The following is an 18,188-nucleotide window of genomic DNA, read 5'->3' as shown; positions in this document are numbered from 1 at the left end:
ACGGTTTAAAGAGGCTTAAAAGGAACTAAAAGTTCTAAAAGAGATTGGCGATAAATATATGCATATAAGCGCCAAAGGGGCATTTGTAAGGTCCAGAGGGCATTGAGGAAGGTGAAAAAATAGCAATAACTTATTTATTCATTTATTTTTAAACTTAAAAAAAAACTAAAAAAAAAAAATATTTTGGTACATTTGATAAACAAGTATGTTTAATTTGTAGCATGATCATTTTTAATGTTTTTGTGCCCATCTGTGCACTTTTGTCATTTTAATATGTGAAAACGGGCCAGGACTTTTATTTTGGTTTGGCGACGTGAAGACATAAGGCTGCGCCGCGCCGCATTCATTCGTCTGTTGATTTGAAATAAGAAAGGTTTTTGTATTTAAGTGTTTGAAGTGTTTAAGTCAATGTAAACAATTCGGGTAAGTTCACAGTTTTTTACACCAACTATGGAGTGAATTAACAGTTGTTGTATGAAATAGTTTAACGCTTTAACTATCAATAATGACCATTATTTTTGTGAGTTGAGCTCATCCGAAGAAAGGGTGCATTTTATTTTGTTTCCTGTATCGTGAGTCCTAAACATGAATACTGGCAAATAGTGATGGATAAAACGGTAGTTTTTAAGTTGCACTAATTGCTTAGCAAAAATGGCTCAGTTGAAGCGGCTGAATTACTGGCTGGCCAAGATGGGTTTGGCTAATCACAATACCACTATAACCATGATTTAACCCGCATTGTCAGTTGAACTAGGGAGCTGATTAAGATGCACCCAGAGATGTTTTGTGTAATTTTTTCATCTTATTCAGTTTATCTGATCTTAAACAGGACAGTGTGTCCAAACACAAAAATTTCTTGATGAAGCAACTGAGATCCACATGAAATACTGTTATGAAGATGGCCTTTATTAAAGAGGAGAGTGAAGAAATGAGGATCGAAGAAGCATTCAAGGTGAAACAAGAAGATACTGATAAACAAACAGGTTAGTTTCCGTTCTTAAAGGTAAACTCATTTGATCCTTGTAAGTTGGGAATTTGTTTTAAAATCATAACACACGTTCATTTAAAAAAATAATATGAAAGACTTTTTTTTGGGATGTGCATCTACTAAGAAAATTAAAATAAGAGACTTTGTCAGATTCGTTCATCCGGGAGCTCTACCTTCTGGCCAAATTTCAGCTCTCTAGGCCTCTCTACAAAAACAGTAGGGTACTATGTGTATGAACCCCTAATAATAAGCAAAAGTAGTAGTTTGTCTCGGAAAGTTTCTTGTGGAGTTAACTAATTTATTTACATATACATTTTGTATGTTGCTTTAATGCCTAAAAATATCCAAGATATGATTTTTTGTTGCTGTTGTTGTCTACGTCGACCAGCTCTAGAAGAATAGCTAATTGGGGCTAGAAGCTAAGGAGTTTTTTTTTACTAGCCTAAATCACATAAAGATCAAACATTATTAAAGACGTGAACAGAGAATACCAAGCAATACCACAAATAAATACAGTAGAACAAATCATAAGTTCTTCAGTTAGGTTATTTGTATAGAAACTAAGTAATTGAATATAGAATAACATTACATAGTCTTTACTGTATTTGCTTGTTAAGTCTGATGTTAAGCAACACCTCTTCCGTGAATTTTGCGTCCAAACACCAGGAGAAAACAACAAACGGTGCTAATTATACACTCACAATGTGATATAATACTACCAAAATTTATAATCCTACTCTTTAACTCCATACTGAAATCTCAGATAGCCAGACAATGAAAGTACAAATATAAATAAATATAAAAATATTTTGTGTTTGGGATGCTGTGTGCAGACTGTGTACACTGTAAATTTGAAAAATGTTTAGCTTAAATGTTTAATATGAATAAACAGTGCTCATAAACGGGTGCTGAGATAGTATTCTTAAATTAAATGAGTTGGGGCTTAGACCCGGAAACAGGATTCATGCTGCATTCATTGCACACATTGCGTCACTACCTAAAGGAACACTCCACTTTTTTTGACAATAGGCTCATTTTCCAATTCCCATAGAGTTAAACAGTTGAGTTTTACCGCTTTCGAGTCCATTCAGCCGATCTCCAGGTCTGGCGGTACCACTTTTAGCATAGCTTAGCATAGATCTGATTAGACCATTAGCATCTCGTTAGCATCTCACTCAAAAAAGAGTTTTGATATTTTTTCCTATTTAAAACTTGATCCTTCTGTAGTTACATCGTGTACTAAGACTGACGGAAAATGAAGTGTTGTGATTTTGATGGAAGTTGTTTATCATTACGCCTTCTGCACCCGTGGTACAGCAGCAAAGTTCCTTGATTATTACGCTGGAATGAGAGTGTAGTTCCTAGCCATATCGGCCTAGAAAATCGCAACTTTGTCTTTTCCATTGGTCTTAGTACACAATGTAACTACAGAAGAGTCCGGTTTTAAACAGGAAAAACATCTAAACTCTTTGGTCATTTTTGAGTGAGATGCTAATGGTCTAATCAGATTCAATGATCTATGCTAAGGTATGTTAAAAGTGCTACCGCCAGACCCGGAGATCGGCTAAATGAGTTAGAAAACGGTAAAACTCAACTGTGTGATTCTAGGGGAGTTGGAAAATTGGTCTATTTTCAAAAAATTGGAGTATTCCTTAAACAAGTGGATACAGATTGATCCTTGTTGAAGCTACAAAATGTATTCGATCAAGAGCTGTGGGCAATTTTCTCTTTGTCTTTTGTTGTGTGACTAACATTAAGGACACAGTGTCCAGGAGTCACCAGTAAGCATGACTGTCACTATGAGCTCCGACTCCTTAGCTAGTTTTGTCCTCTCTGTTTCATACAGCTCATGTATCCTAAGATGTTGGATGCAGTCCGATATGTTGTGCAGCTCTTCGGTCTCAAATACATAAACTGGCCTGAATGCAGTGGCTATCCATTTAGCAGTTGCTACCATTAATTTGCTGGAAGCTAATGCATCTGTTGTTTTCCATTGAACACTGTTGTTGAGCGTAGTTTGTCAAATTTTAACAATAGGGCTAACGCTGATGGTGTTAGATGTATGCTTAGTTTTCACGTGATATTGTAGGCTGGATGTACTCCGGTGAACTAGGCGTGACAGTAGCTACACACATCCTTGGTCAATGTGTGCCTTATAGTATAGGTAATAGTTTGCCATGAGTCAACTTCTAAGAAATCCATCCTAAAAACAACATATAGGCAGTTTCAGGTGAACGCTTATCTACTTGTATCTCTGTAACTCTGTCTACTTCTGGCAGCAGTTAATCCTAGGTAAAGTCCATCATAGATTACTGAAATGAGACAGGCATTGATTGTGAAAAGCCTGAGAATGAGACAGGGTGGCAAATTAAACAAAATTAGTATAAATGCCTGACTAATGTAATTTTTGGTGTATATGCTCCCACAACTGAATTGTTTTCTCTTTGATCAGTTCACTGTAAATAATTACCACCTTGCACTGATGTGCTTCTATGGGTCAAGCCATAATTTCTTTTATTTTTTTTGAACCATGTCACGTCTGGGGTTGGGTATCATTTGAATTTTATCGAATTATTATTATTATTATTTTTTTTTTTTTTTAATTCCAATTCTTAACAATTCCTAGTAACAATTCCAATAACATATAAAAAAAAAAAGTCAATAAAAATTTAGGGCAAACATGTTTGTTCTGTATTTTTACAAAAATACCACAGGAAAAACAACTCAACTAATATAAATTTTAGACATTAAGACAATTTTAGACATTAAGACAAGTAAACAGTCAGTAATAAAAGAGGAACAAACAAATAAATGAGCAATAGTATAAATAAATAAAACTGACAACTTACAGGTACAGAAATTTAAGAAAGTCCACTTCCAAAACAAAGATTCACATGTAATGTACTCACCCCCTTGTCATCCAAGATGTTCATGTCTTTCTTTCTTTAGTTGTAAAGAAATTATGTTTTTTGAGGAAAACATTTCAGCATTGTTCTCCTTACAGTGGACTGATGTGGTGCCCCGAGTTTGAACTTTCAAAATGCAGTTTAAATGGGGCTTCAAACGATCCCAAATGCGGTTGTAAATCCCAGCTGAGAAAGAAGGGTCTTATCTAGTGTAACGATTGGTTATTTTTATAAAAATAATACAATTTCTATACATTTTTTAATGTCAAACGCTCGTCTTGTCTTACTCTGCCTGGACTGTTTTTTTTTTTGTTTTTTGTTTTTTTTCGGTTCATGACAGTTAGGGTATGTCAACTCCCATCTCATGTTCTCCCTCAACTTCAAAATCATCCTAAATTGCTGTTTTACTATTTACTGTTCACGGAGCCTGCATTTTAGATGTGTGCACTAAATTCAAACAGTGCTCAACTTTCCCTTCCTGCGCTTAAAATGTTTGATTTTAACCTTTAAAATCCTATTAAAATCCGAACGTAGGAATGTGAAGTGGAATCGAAATGCACATGTTTTATTGAATACCCGGTTATTAGAAATTTGAAACCGATTCTAAAATGGAACTGGTCCTCAATACCCAACCCTAGTCACGTCTCTTAAATAGGTCCAAGTAGGCCCATTGTGTCCACAGGGTTTTAGATTTTAACTTGTGTTTAACTTGTTTTTGTTTCTCTTTGCTCTAGACCTGATGATGCCGAAAGAGGAGAATAAGATACTGAATGAAATAGAAGACAAAGCTCCGTATGAGAAACAAGAAGTAGACCTTAAAGTTCACATTAAAATTAGCAATGGAGAGAGCCCTAACACTTGCCAACAGTGTGGAAAAGAGTTCCGTAAAAAAGCAACCCTTAAAGGCCACATGAGAATTCACACTGGAGAGAAGCCTTTCACTTGTCAACAGTGTGGAAGAAGTTTTACTCAAAAAGGAACCCTTAACAGGCACATGAGAATTCACACCGGCGAGAAGCCTTACACCTGCCAACTGTGTGAAAAGAGCTTTACAGCAGAAGTAAACCTGAAGTATCACATGAACAGTCACACAGGAGTTAAGCCGTTCATATGTGAACAATGTGGAAAGTTTTTTAAACGTAAGAAAACTCTTAGTTCCCACATAAAGAAACACTCAAAAGAAAACTGTTTTGCATGTCATCAGTGTGGAATGATTTTCCAGGACATAAAATGCTTTAATAGACACATTATACTTCACTCTGGAGAAAAGATGTTTGAATGCCAAGAGTGTGAAAAGAAATTTCGATTCAAAGTAAGTCTTAAGTCTCACATGAGAATTCACACTGGAGAGAAACCTTACACATGCCCTCACTGTGGAAAAAGTTTCAGACATAGCATAAGCCTCAAGACTCACGTGAGACTTCACACTGGAGAGAAGCCTTTCACATGCTCTCAGTGTGGAAAGAGTTTCAAATATAAAGCAACCTTTAACGCTCATATGAGAGGTCACACTGGAGAAAACCCTTACACGTGCAAACTGTGCGGGAATAGCTTCTCACAAAAAGGAAATCTTAAGACTCACATGAGAGTTCACACTGGAGAGAAGCCATTCATATGCGGTCAGTGCGGAAAATCTTTCACACGTAAAGAGAGCCTTAATTACCACATGAGAATTCATTCAAGAGACAACGGGTTAAAATGTCACGAATGTGGAAAGTGTTTCCCAGATGAGAAAAACCTTAAGAGGCATGTACTAATTCACACCGGAGAGAAGCCTTTCACCTGCCATCACTGTGGAAAGCGTTGTAGATTAAAAGGAAACCTTAAGGCTCACATGAAAATTCACACTGGAGAGAAATCTTTCATCTGTCCTCAGTGTGGAAAAGGTTTTGCATTTAAAGGAAACCTTGAAGTTCACATGAGAGTACACACTAGAGAGAGGCCTTTTAAACGTCTTCAGTGCAAGAAGAATTACACATATCAAAAAGACTTGAACCTTCATTTGCAAACTCATTCTGGAAAGAAATTGCAGTGCTCTGACTGTGGTAAGAGGTTTAGAAAAAGGAGCAATATGAAAAATCACCAGTGCGTTCACTCTGAAGGAAGGCAGTTTAATTGTAATCAATGTAATAGAAAATTTATTTTGCTTTCACACTTGCAGATACATCTGAAAAGTCATGCAGATGTAAGACGTTATTTGTGTTCTGTGTGTGGGAAGAGATTTAAATGGCTTGGCGATTTTAAATGTCACCAGAAAATGCGTGTCTGTATTAAATCAAGGCTACGTTCAAACCGCAGCTGAATGTGGCCCGAAATGGTGCTCTTTGGTGAGGCTGTTCATGTGCCATTTTAAATGTGGCCCTTATAAGATCTGAAAAGTTGAAGCTTTTATTTCTTTTTAGATGTAGGTATGAATGCCTGTGGTCATGCCTGACTTTGGAATCAAAATATTAGTTACATCGTGACATTTCACAGTGAGACAAATGTGTACGAAACATAAACAAAAGGACAGAATTAATGAAATAATGAACCTTGTGCTGCATTATTTGATTTAAGTTTTTTTTTAAAGGGCATTTCCACAATGTGCTTAAAGTGCTCTATTTTAACACACTAATTTAGTATTTAATGTACTAAAACTTATTCTTTAGTACTACTCTAAAGAAATATTATTGCTTATTATTTATCTTTTTCATTTAGTCATAAAAAATGTTGGTAACACTTTATAATAAGGTTCATTAGTTAACAGCAAGAGTTAACATGAACTTAGAATGAAGAATACTTCTACAGCATTTATCAATAATGTTAATTTCAATATTTACTGATGAATCTTTTAAATCACAAGTTGTCAACATTAGTCAATGTACTGTGAACTAACATGAACAATTAACTATTATAATTTTATTAACTAATATTAACAAAGATTAATAAGTAGTCTAATAAAAGTATTGTTCATTGTTTATGTTCAATGTGTTGAATTTAATTACATAATTATTTGATTAAGTGATGATTGAGTATTAAGGATGAACACCTGCTGTTAACTAGCAAAACCACGGACTGAAAGAGGAACAACAAGAACACAAAAGATGAGCAGAAACCCAACTCCAACTGCCAAATAGGGTATGTATCTTTAAGGTTTTAACAGTGTTACTACTGATACTGCTTATTGATCTGGTACTTTAATAGTATACTAGGTTCTTTTTTTTTACAAGAACGAAAACTCCTGAAGCAAATTAAGAATGTAATTAACATTGCTTTATTTATAGCATTTTAATACTTTAGCAAAAACTAATACTAGGTTAACCAAAGTAAATAAAAAGTCTGTAGAGTGTTTCTGATTTTGTGCTTCAAAACTGCTTTTTATTTATTTATTTATTTTTTTTAAACTCTCCTCGATCCACTGGATGTGTTGGAGGATTAATAGCTGAGTTTTTAAATAAATGTCATGGCTCAACACCAAAAAATATTATAAGTGAACTTTACAGCACACATTTAAATAATAAACAAATCCATGTCATGACCCCTTTAAATTTTGTTCAAGTTGCAACTCCTAGCAAATGTTAAATCCTTCTTCTCTGTGAAGAATTACAAAAAATTTAATCTCACCTAGATTACTGCTAGTGATGGGTCGTTCTTGAACGATTCGTTAATTTTGAACGAATCTTTAATGTGACTCGGGAAGAACGAGTCATCTTGGGGAGTGATTCGTTCAGTCGCGCATGCTTAACATCCTATGTTCTGTACTGGAATTAGTTCACCTGTTTTGAGTCTTCTGAGTTTTCGAGTAGTTTGTTCATCTTACGGCGCTGTCACGTGATGAACGAACGACTCGAACCCGAAAACTTGTCAGATAAGAGGTGAGGTGAGCTAATCATAGACTAAAGACCCTGGTAAACTAATCTTTTCCTGTTTCTTATAGCTTTATAGTTTTGTCGTGTTTGTAGTGTGATCAACGTTTGTGTAAGCAGTAGATGCATTAGGGAAGTAACACGTAACATTTTAATTATATTTTGCTAAAATAAACTAATGACTCGAAAAAAGATTTGTTTATTTTGCTGAATGAGATTCAAAGGTCAGAGTATGTAAAATTATCCAAACTTCCCATCACTAATTACTGCATAACAATTCTCTCCATGTGTTTACAAATAATTCTAAATGCTGCATCTACGCTTTTGATGGTGTGGTGGCCAGAAAGAGGTAAGGTTCCCTGCAGAGCAGCCTGAACACTTTCAGCACCATGGAGAGCACCATCAGAGAAAGCAACACGAGCTTGGCCACACAGTAAGAAGGTTCAGGACCACGGATAGCTCCAACACAGGCATTCACTTTTGCAGGCTGTTACAAAATAGGGAAAAGGGAACAGAAAGGCCTCAGTAGGTTCTCAGCCGGGGGAGGTGAGCAGATGCTGAATGCTGGATCACTCTAAACCCAGACACAAGACAGAAGTTCTGGAAGACAGAGGCTCAGTGGAGTCGTGAGTAGCCTGAATGCTTTAGCTAACCCTCCATCTCTTCTATCTTCCCTTCAGAGAAATTGATCTGCCGCCACAAGAATCAACCGCAGAAGAAGGAAAAGCTTTAGTTACAGTTTTCCCCATCCCCTCACCTTATTGAGAAATAAGGAGAATTACGTTTTGTTCCACTGCATTCTGGTCCATTCTGGTGCATTGTCTATGTGGACAACCTTAGCTAATCTCACCAAATCTTGTGTTCAAGGGTTGACAATGGGCAGATGTAAATATAAACACATCACCCCATTATAACTTATTTGCAATGGCTGCTGATTAAATTCAAAATACATCTTGGATTGCTTTCTATCTATAGGTTTAGACAGAAACATAGAAGAATCTGAGCTTTTGCTATAGATGGCTTTAAATATTGGAATAACCTACCAGGGGTGCGTTTCCCAAAAGCATCGTTAACCAGCTATGGTCGCTAGTTCCATCATTTCCAACACAGTTCGGGGTTTCCTGTAACCATAGTTCAAACAAACATTTGCAAACATTGTCGCAAACTTGCATGATGTGATGCAGCTCTGGACCTGTGGTTAGAAGCATAGTCTACCTGTTCATTCTCTCAAATAAAATAATGAACATTCCACTGCATTATTTGATTTATCTTCATTTCTTTTTATTTATCATCTTTCATTTACATTGTGGCATTTAACAGCAAGAGAGAAGTTTAACTCTTCTAAATCAGAGTTTACATTATATTGAATGAATCAATGCTACCATACAATTGAAACTGGAGGGTGTCAACTACAACCTCTCAATATTTGAAACAATAGGAATGGAGACTGTCAACTGCCAATACAGGAGTTTATATGTGCAAGACATACAGTCAAACCAAAAATTATTCAGACACCAGATATAATTTGTTACCCTGGACCACAAAACCAGTTATAAGGGTCAATTTCTGGACACAGAGATTTGAGATTTCCATTTATGTATAGTTTGTCAGGATAGGACAATATTTGGCCGAGATACAACTATTTGAAAATCTGGATTCAGTAGGAGCCGATAGCCTTGTGTGCAGTGTGCCGACATCCAGTGCCGTTGCGCTACGGGCGTCCCAAGTTCGAATCCCAGCTCGAGGACCTTTCCTGATCCTGCCCCCTTCTCTCTCTCCCACTTCACTTCCTGTCCTGTATGATCTGTTCTACCACAATTAAGGCAAAACAGCCAAAAATAAATCTTAAAAAAAAAAAAAAACTGGATTCTGAGTGTGGAAAAAATTTAAATATTAAGGAAAACACCTTTAAAGTTGTCAAAATGAAATTCTTAGCAATGCATATTCCTAATCAAAAATAAAGTTTTACATTTATAAAATATCTTCATGTAACATGATCTTAACTTAATATCCTAATGATTTTTGGCATAAAAGAAAAATCAATCATTTTGAAAGAATTTTGACCATATTTGGCTATTGCTACAAATATCCCTGTGCTACTTAAGACTGGTTTTGTGGCCCAGGGTCACATATTTGATATTTTTTTGGGTGTGCAGGACACTATAGTTCATTTATGTCAGTGAAGATATAAAAATACAGGACTACCAGTAAAATTTATAAAAATTTGGGAACAAAAATTATTCAGACACTTTGTTTTTTATTTAATTGCTAAAGTGACTTTTTTTTTAATTCACAGACTGAACAAAATTAAGCATTGCTTAGTAATTGGTCAACAAAGTATTGATAGTTGTGTAAATATTGTCATACTAACAGTTGTCTGAACAATTTTTGGTTGATTGTAATCCATTACATACCTTTCTATCAAAGTCATATTTTATTACCATTTTCTACTACTGCGAATAATCTCTGATAATGTGAGAAATGTTGAAGGTGTCTGAATAAATTTTGGTTTGACTGTATGTACATATGATACATATGACAAGACAACAGAAAACCTCCCTAAGTCTCCTCAAGTGGTGAATGATGAAAAAGATCATGAAGGTGGACAATCAGATTTGGCCCACAATCAATTGCAGTGTTAACGTAACCTCAGTTTCACACAGACACGTATTTTCTGGTGCCATTTTAAATGGCTGAGCCATTTAAAGCTCTTTCCACACACAGAACACAAATAGGGTCTAACATATGCATGGCTTTTGAGGTCTATCTTTAAGCGTGATGGTAAATTGCGTTTTTTATTACGCTGATCACTATTAAATGGCCTTCCTCCAGAGTGAATGTGCAGGTGATTTTTAAAACTGCTCCTTTTTCTAAACATTTTTCCACATTCAGAATACTGCACTTTCTTTCTATGATGAGTTTGCGAATGACGTTTCAGTTCTGTTTGATATGTAAAACTCTTTTCACACTGATGGCATGAGAAAGGCTTCTCTTCAGCGTGAGTTATTACATGATTCCTAAAGTGTCTTCTGTCTTTGAAACTTCTTCCACACTGATGACATGTAAAACAGTTCTGTCTTGAGTGAATCCTTAAGTGGTAATTAAGGTTCACTTTACCTCTGAATCTCTTTCCACACTGACCGCATATGAACGGCCTCTCTCCAGTGTGAATTCTCATGTGAGTCTTAAGATTTCCTTTTTGTGAGAAGGTCTTCCCACACTGTTTGCAGGTGTAAGGACTCTCTCCAGTGTGAATTTTCATGTGGGCATTAAGGGTTGCTTTACGTGTAAAACACTTTCCACATTGAGGGCATGTGTGAGGCTTGTCCCCACTGTGAATTGTCATGTGGCTTTTAAGGCTTCCTTTACGAATGAAACTCTTTCCACATTCTTGGCATGTGTAAGGGCTTTCTCCAGTGTGAATTCGCATGTGGATATTAAGGCTTCCTTTTTGAGTGAAACTTTTTCCACACTGTTGGCAGGTGAAAGGAGTCTCTCCGTTGTGAATTCGCATGTGGATTTTAAGGCTTCCTTTCTGAGTGAAACTTTTCCCACACTGTTGGCAGGTGAAAGGACTCTCTCCGGTGTGAGTTCGCATGTGGATTTTAAGGCTTCCATTTCGACTGAAACTTTTTCCACACTGCTGGCATGTGGAAGAACTTTTCGGTCCCGTCTTTTGATTTCTTTTAAGTGAGGTCTTCTCAGTCTGTAAGCAACTAAATGTTTTTTCTCCAGTAATGAAATCATGATGTTTCTCATACTGATCATTTCGTCCCATTTTATCTTCCTCTTTCAGCAGCATCTCAGCTAAAGTGAAATGGATAAATACAAGTTAACCCAAGTTTAATGGCACAAAGCAACAGAAATAATAAAAAAAAATACATTTAATGTGTTAAATCCACCATGTTTGCTACATCCTTTACCCACCAAGCCACTGAAAAATATGTTACCTGTGATCTCAGAACATGTAGACAGTTCTTTACTTTATTTAAGACATGTCCAAAAAAACCCTCTAAGCTGGCAGTTAAAACAGTTTTTGTTCTTTCATGAATGGTAATGTTTTGGTTTGCTCATTTGTGTTTCCTTGTGTCTTGGTTCGATTAAAAATCGTAATTTTACGATTAAGAATCTGGATTTGGATCCTGCACTTTCCTTGTTGCTTAGTTCAACAAACATTACACCTAAAGAGAAGACATGATCTGTGATTGTGATGAAATCAAAAGTGTATCATGGGTCTTTAAGCTTTTATCAAAAAGTGATAGCCTTTTTGTCTGTTTTCTTCTAATCATGTAGCACTGGTTTTAAATGTCTATGTACACTATTTACACTAAAGTTCAACTTTAAGAATGAAAACCAACCTGTTTGTTCCTCGGTACTTTCTTGTTTCACTCCGAATTTGTCTTCAATTCTCACATCTTCACTCTCCTCTTTAATAAACTCCATCTTTATAATAGTATGTCACGTGGATCTCAGTTGCTTCACCAAGTGTTTTTCTGCACGTCTGGACACTGCTGTGTTTAAGACAAGAATAATTAACAGTAAAAAAATAAATAAATCCAAAATCTTGAGGTGCATCTCAGTCATCTCCCTAGTTCAGCCACCAGCACAGTTTAGCCCCCCTATGACATCCTGAAACCCCCAAAACTTGTTGATTTTAACCTTTCGATGCGTACAATCATCAGTGTATTTAATCTTAAACTGCTAAATTCCAACTTGCTTTTGCGCCTTGTCTGGCGCTGAGCCGAATAATAAATAATTATTTCAATTAAAATCTGACGACGTATTTTATTAATATATAATACCCCGATATTACCCCCCTTTAGCCCCCCTGACAATCATACAAGCCCCCCAAGGTCGTCGGTCTGAGTGATAGCTATTTGTTAAATGTTTTAAATGGTTCAAATTAATAATAATAAAAACACACAAATTATACAGGCACTTAATATTAAGGCATTTATGATTTACATTTGGTACTTAATCATTTGTAGATTACATTTAAGCCATTCTACTTTCATCAAAACGTGCTGCTAGTTTGTAAAAGCTTATTCAAACAAACAAAAGTTTGTGTTTTCGTTGCAGTTACATTGTTTCACAAGCAGGTGTCGTCAGCGTGCAATGATTTGAGCGCTTCAAAATAGTGAATCACTCGGCGAAACAAATCGATTCAATGAACTCGGAGTTTCAAAACGCTCCGTTGGGAATCGAAATGAGACGCACCGTTAATACACTCAAATGACCTACTTTACTAAAAAAAACGTTTATTAATGTTAAATAAAACATTACAGTGTTATATTAATTAATAAATCCTTATTTTTACAATTATTACATTTTCATTGATTTGAAGTTTAAATGGTCAAAAACCCAAACCTTTCTTCAGCTGAATCAGACGCAGCAGCGCGGCGCACCCTTCTGACGTTATACTCCTAGACCAAAACAAAGGTCCTCCTAACACGGGCTCAACTCCAGTAACGCAAATAAATAAATAAAGCAGCGTCGCTACTTGGTTAACAACATTATTTGTTGTGGTATTTTTTATTCATTTTTTTTTACTTATGAACTTTTTATTCATAAGTGTAGATTTTTGAAGACCACCCCTTTTCCTCATTTCATAAATGAGCTTAGAATTAATGCTTCATCCCTATGTACAATTTCAAATAATAAGGCTATTACATTAGCTAATTTTTTTTCAACGAGTTTAGTGACTCATAATATTTTGTAACCACTTTTGCAAAGTTATGTAAATGTTTTTATTGTTATTATTAATCTTTATTTATTTACTTGTTTATTATTATTTCTTTTTTTTTATTGTAATACATTTCATCTTGGTTTTGTAATTAAAATTTAACTACTGTCATACTGTGTATATACTTTATAGTTGTGTCTGCCTTATGTACTTGCAACTGTGTATTTTGATATTTTCTATTTTGTTTAAGCTAAAGCCTGTTTGGTTTGTACATTTTTTTTTTTTTTAATAATAAAAAAAAACAACAACTAATAAATAAATAAAGAGACACAGCAGCGTGTGAACAAGACTTTTATTTTGGCCTGGCGGTGTGATGTCAAAAGGCTGCGCCTGTATTGTGATTTGGCTGAGGAAAGGTTTGTGTTTTAAGCAATTAACGTATTTAAATGTATACAACCCGTTCAGTTTATTTTTGTGAAATATGTAAATTACATTGTTTATTATATAATTTGACCTGTTGTAATGCTTTATCTATAATTAATGCTATTTTTGTGCTTAAAACGCATCTGAATATGAGTAACAAAAAACGTGCGTCTCATTTTGCTCCATTCATCAGTTCTTTTTGAACAGGATTTCGGTCACTGGCCAGTTGTGATGGCATAGATTTTATCGAAGTTCAATTGGTGTCGAAGAAGTCAATTGAGCCAAATGCTTTCCAAAATGATTCACTGATTCAAAGCGCTCGACGACACCTATTGGTCATAACAGTGTAAATGCATCGAGCACACAAACGTGTAATGATGGCAACGTTTTTCATAAATGTTTAATAATCTATATATCAATAAATGTCTAAATATGAAGTGTCATCACATCTTTAATGGCCATTAACTATGCCTGATACCCTTTTCAGTGCGCTGACTGCTGAACTGGGAAGCTAATTGAGACACAACAAGAAATTTAAGTTCTTTTTGATGATCTCCTGATGAAGCAAATCAGATCCATGTCATTTTTTAAAGATGGAACTTATTAAAGAGGAGTGTGAAGATGTGAAGATTGAAGAAAGATTCAGAGTGAAACGAGAAGATGCTGCAGAACAAACAGGTTGGTTTCCAGCCTCAAAAGTGCATTTAGTTGTATTTTATTAAAATATTGTAACTTATTAAAGAGAAACATTAAAAAAAAAAAAAAAAAAAAAAAAAAAAAACATTAAAATGTTGCAATTTATCAAAGAGGAGAGTGAAGACGGGAAAATTGAAGAAGCATTCAGAGTGAAACAAGAAGATACTGAGGAACAAACAGGTTCGTTTCCATTTACAAACGTGCATTTAGTAATTTATATCTTATTAAATTGTTGGACTTTATTAAAGAGAAACATGAAAATGTTGGAATTTGTTAAAGAGGAGTGTGAGGACATGAAGAGTGAAGAAGCATTTAGAGTGAAACAAGAAGATGCTGAAGAACAAACAGGTTGGTTTCCATTTATATCTTAGAATGTTGCCCTCTACAGATCTTTTGATATTGATATGATATTTAATTTATTTTTTTGAGGAATGTCAGGTAAGTAGCCTAAGTTCTGTGTAGTGGTTGGCATATTTTAGAGCACACTAAAGAGCAGTGACAAAAACTACAAATCACCACAGGAAAAAACGGACTGTTTTATACTGTTGACAACTGCTTGCTTATATATAAATATCTTAAGTGCATTTGAACGGTCAGTTGTGTTTCAGAGAAGCTGCTAATACTCATTATACTGATAAAGCAGTATTTGTGAGCTCAGCACTGCTTTGATTACAGCTGATACTGGGGAAACCACTATTTCTGCCATTCCAAAAGCACATATTACCTAGCGCATATAAAACAATATTACCTAGTTTTTCATTTCAGTTTTGTACACACTGCATTGAAATTTCGGTAAATGTGATAATTACTACCTGAATTTTCAGGAGTTAATTTGATTATGAAATGCAGTTATCACTTCTGTAAATAACTGAACTTAGTGTACAGAACAAGAAGCACTAAAAGGAGGACTGACAACCAGATTTAGCTGCGTATGTGGTCAAAATGACTTCTGTCCATGATCAAAATAAGTTTTTGGATGATCATCAAATTAAGAGTGTCTTTATAGTTTGAAAGCATAGTTTGAAAGCATAGACAATTCATTTTGAAATATCCACAGGATTAATGCATTTTTCCCAGTGGACTAACATCATGATTAACAGCAGTTTCAACATGCTTCTAGAGCAGAGCGATTAGTGACATTTCTTATGCATGTTGTAAGACATGGTGCCTTATGTTGGTTTTGCTGCTTTAAATGTGTACATATTTTGATATCTGTTGCTATATGGCATTAAACTGGGGATAACTTGTATTTTTCTCACTTTTGCCTTAGGCCTGATGCCACTAAAGGAAGAGAGTGAAGAACTGAATAAAATGGAAGAGAAGGATCAGGATGAAAAACATCATGATTTCATAACTAAAGAAAAATCACAGACTGAAAAGACGTTCTCACCAAAAGAAGCTAAAGTGACAGGAACTACAAATTGTTTTACCTGCCAACAATGTGGAAAAGGTTTTACTCAAAAAGGAAACCTTAATGTCCACATGAGAGTTCACACTGGAGAGAAGCCTTTCACATGCCCTCAGTGCGGAACCAGTTTTACACATAAAGGAACCCTTATTACCCACATAAGAAGTCACACTGGAGAAAGCCCTTATACCTGCAAGCAGTGTGGGAAGAGCTTCTCACGAAAAATAAGTTTTAAGACTCACACGAGAATTCACACCGGAGAGAAGCCTTACACATGCACTCAGTGTGGAAGAAGTTTTACACATAAAGGAACTCTTAATACACATTTGCAAAGTCATACTGGAAAAAGCCCTTACACATGCAACATGTGTGGAAAGAGCTTCTCACGAAAAGAGAGTCGTAAGATTCACATGAGAATTCACACTGGAGAAAAGCCTTACACATGCACTCAGTGTGGAAAGAGTTTTACACATAAAGGAACGCTTAATGCCCACATGAAAACTCACACTGGAGAGAGTCGTTTTACCTGCAAACAGTGTGGGAGAAGCTTCTTACGAAAAGAAAGTCTTAAGACGCACATGAGAATTCACACTGGAGAGAAACCATACACATGTAATCAGTGTGAGAAGAGCTTCAGATGTAAAGTAACCCTTAATTACCACATGAGGATTCACTCAAGAACAGTGCTTCAGATGTCATTTGTATGAAGGGTGTTTCACTGATAGGAAACACCTTAAAGGAGAAGTCCACTTCCAAAACAAAGCTTCACATATAATTTACTCACCCCCTTGTCATTCAAGATGTTCATGTCTTTCTTTCTTCAGTCGTAAAGAAATTATGTTTTCTGAGGAAAACATTTCTGCATTTTTCTCCATATAATGGACTGGTATGGTGCCCCGATTTTGAACTTCCAAAAGGCAGTTTAAATGCAGCTTCAAACAATCCCAAATGTGGTTGTAAATGCAAAAAGAAGGGCGAAATGATTGGTTATTTACATTAAAAAAAATACAATTTAAATATTTTTTATTGTCAAAGCTCATCTTACCTTGCAGTCCTTGAACTCTGTGTATTCTGCCTCAAGACAGTTAGGGTATGTCGAAAAACTCAGACCCTATTTTCTCCCTCAACTTCAAAAATCATTTCAAAATCATCCTACATCGCTGCAGAAGTATAGACACAGTCTTTGCAAAGTGAACATGTAAAGAAGATCAAACGCCCTTAACAAAAAAAGGTAAAACAGCGATATAGAATGATTTTGAAGTTGAGGGAGAACATGAGATGGGAGTTTTTCCGACATACCCTAACTGTCATGAACCGGAATAAAAACAGTCCAGAGTAAGACAAGACAAGCATTTAGCATTAAAAAGTATATAAATTGTATTATTTTTATTAAAATAACCGATTGCTTCACTAGATAAGACCCTTCTTTCTTGGCTGGGATCGTTTACAACTGCATTTGGGATCATTTGAAGCCGTGTTTAAACTGCATTTTGAAAGTTCAAAATCGGGGCACCATACCAGTCTATTATGTGGGGAAAAATGCTGAAATGTTTTCCTCAAAAAACATAACTTCTTTATGACTGAAGAAAGAAAGACATGAACATTGTGGATGACAAGGGGGTGAGTACATTATTTGTAAATTGTTGTTCTGGAAGTGGACTTCTCCTTTAAGATTCATTTAGTAACAACACTGGAGACATTTTTCATGTGCCACTGTGGGAAGCAGCTAAGCAGCAGTTAAGGCGTTTAGTTTAAAATGCCACAAGAAAATACATTTTTTGCTAAAGAAACTGTTAATTGTATAGATTTATTGTATATATGATTGATTCAGTTTAATACCTCAGAAACAAATTGTAGAAAAATGTCCATGTCTCCGTGAAATGCCTTTAGTTGGAGAATGCACAGGTAAACATGATTTCGATTTGAGTTGGGTCATCTATCGTGCATTTATAAATAAGTGCCACACATTTAGTACCTTATTGCTTTTATAAAACAGTTACCACACAATGCAAATATTAAAACCAAAAATGTATGTGGTGATGTTTCTTTTATATTTAAGTAAACTCATTGAGTGCTATCCTTCTGCAGGGAACAAAATAGTTCCTGACAGTGACAGGTAATAGCAAGAGAATGTTTTTAAGTCTAACATGCCTTATTTTATGGAGCTCCAATAAAAACAGAGAATAGAAACTGTTTCCATCCACTGTCATTTATTTTTTTTAACACCATATATGACATT

At 35.4% G+C, this 18,188-nt stretch overlaps 4 protein-coding genes across 5 annotated transcripts in view; 3 read left to right on the top strand and 1 right to left on the bottom strand.

Annotated features, from left to right (window-relative positions):
* Positions 1-315: 315 nt before the first annotated feature.
* On the top strand, positions 316-7,208 carry LOC127164178 (gastrula zinc finger protein XlCGF57.1-like). Its single transcript, XM_051107956.1, has 3 exons — positions 316-423; positions 830-983; positions 4,629-7,208. The coding sequence occupies exons 2-3, from the start codon at positions 893-895 to the stop codon at positions 6,194-6,196; spliced, it is 1,659 nt and encodes a 552-aa protein (XP_050963913.1). The 5' UTR covers positions 316-423; positions 830-892; the 3' UTR covers positions 6,197-7,208.
* A 1,826-nt stretch (positions 7,209-9,034) lies between these two features.
* On the bottom strand, positions 9,035-13,140 carry LOC127164200 (gastrula zinc finger protein XlCGF52.1-like). Of its 2 annotated transcripts, none has more exons than XM_051107988.1 (3): positions 13,107-13,140; positions 12,098-12,247; positions 9,035-11,546 (listed from the first exon to the last, which is right to left on the bottom strand). In XM_051107988.1, the coding sequence occupies exons 2-3, from the start codon at positions 12,180-12,182 to the stop codon at positions 10,378-10,380; spliced, it is 1,254 nt and encodes a 417-aa protein (XP_050963945.1). In that variant the 5' UTR covers positions 12,183-12,247; positions 13,107-13,140; the 3' UTR covers positions 9,035-10,377. The 2 variants fall into 2 exon arrangements, with proteins under 2 accessions (XP_050963945.1, XP_050963944.1); XM_051107987.1 differs by having other exon boundaries at positions 12,098-12,250; positions 13,107-13,139.
* Positions 13,141-13,811: 671 nt separating this feature from the next.
* LOC127164542 (zinc finger protein 160-like) overlaps positions 13,812-18,188 on the top strand; it is a 115,800-nt gene continuing 111,423 nt past the window's right edge. The window contains exons 1-3 of the mRNA XM_051108524.1: positions 13,812-13,838; positions 14,333-14,523; positions 14,653-14,721. Coding sequence (XP_050964481.1) covers positions 14,439-14,523; positions 14,653-14,721 — 154 coding nt within the window. The 5' untranslated portion in view covers positions 13,812-13,838; positions 14,333-14,438. The remainder of the gene's footprint in view (positions 13,839-14,332; positions 14,524-14,652; positions 14,722-18,188) is intronic.
* On the top strand, positions 14,491-16,744 carry LOC127164236 (gastrula zinc finger protein XlCGF7.1-like). Its single transcript, XM_051108054.1, has 4 exons — positions 14,491-14,523; positions 14,653-14,721; positions 14,823-14,889; positions 15,812-16,744. The coding sequence occupies exons 3-4, from the start codon at positions 14,835-14,837 to the stop codon at positions 16,654-16,656; spliced, it is 900 nt and encodes a 299-aa protein (XP_050964011.1). The 5' UTR covers positions 14,491-14,523; positions 14,653-14,721; positions 14,823-14,834; the 3' UTR covers positions 16,657-16,744.

This window comes from Labeo rohita, chromosome 4 (genome assembly GCF_022985175.1).
Source record: "Labeo rohita strain BAU-BD-2019 chromosome 4, IGBB_LRoh.1.0, whole genome shotgun sequence".
In the NCBI taxonomy this organism is placed as follows: Eukaryota; Metazoa; Chordata; class Actinopteri; order Cypriniformes; family Cyprinidae; genus Labeo; species Labeo rohita.
Note: the sequence above shows the minus strand (reverse complement) of the source record. Positions and strands in the feature narration are given on the sequence as shown.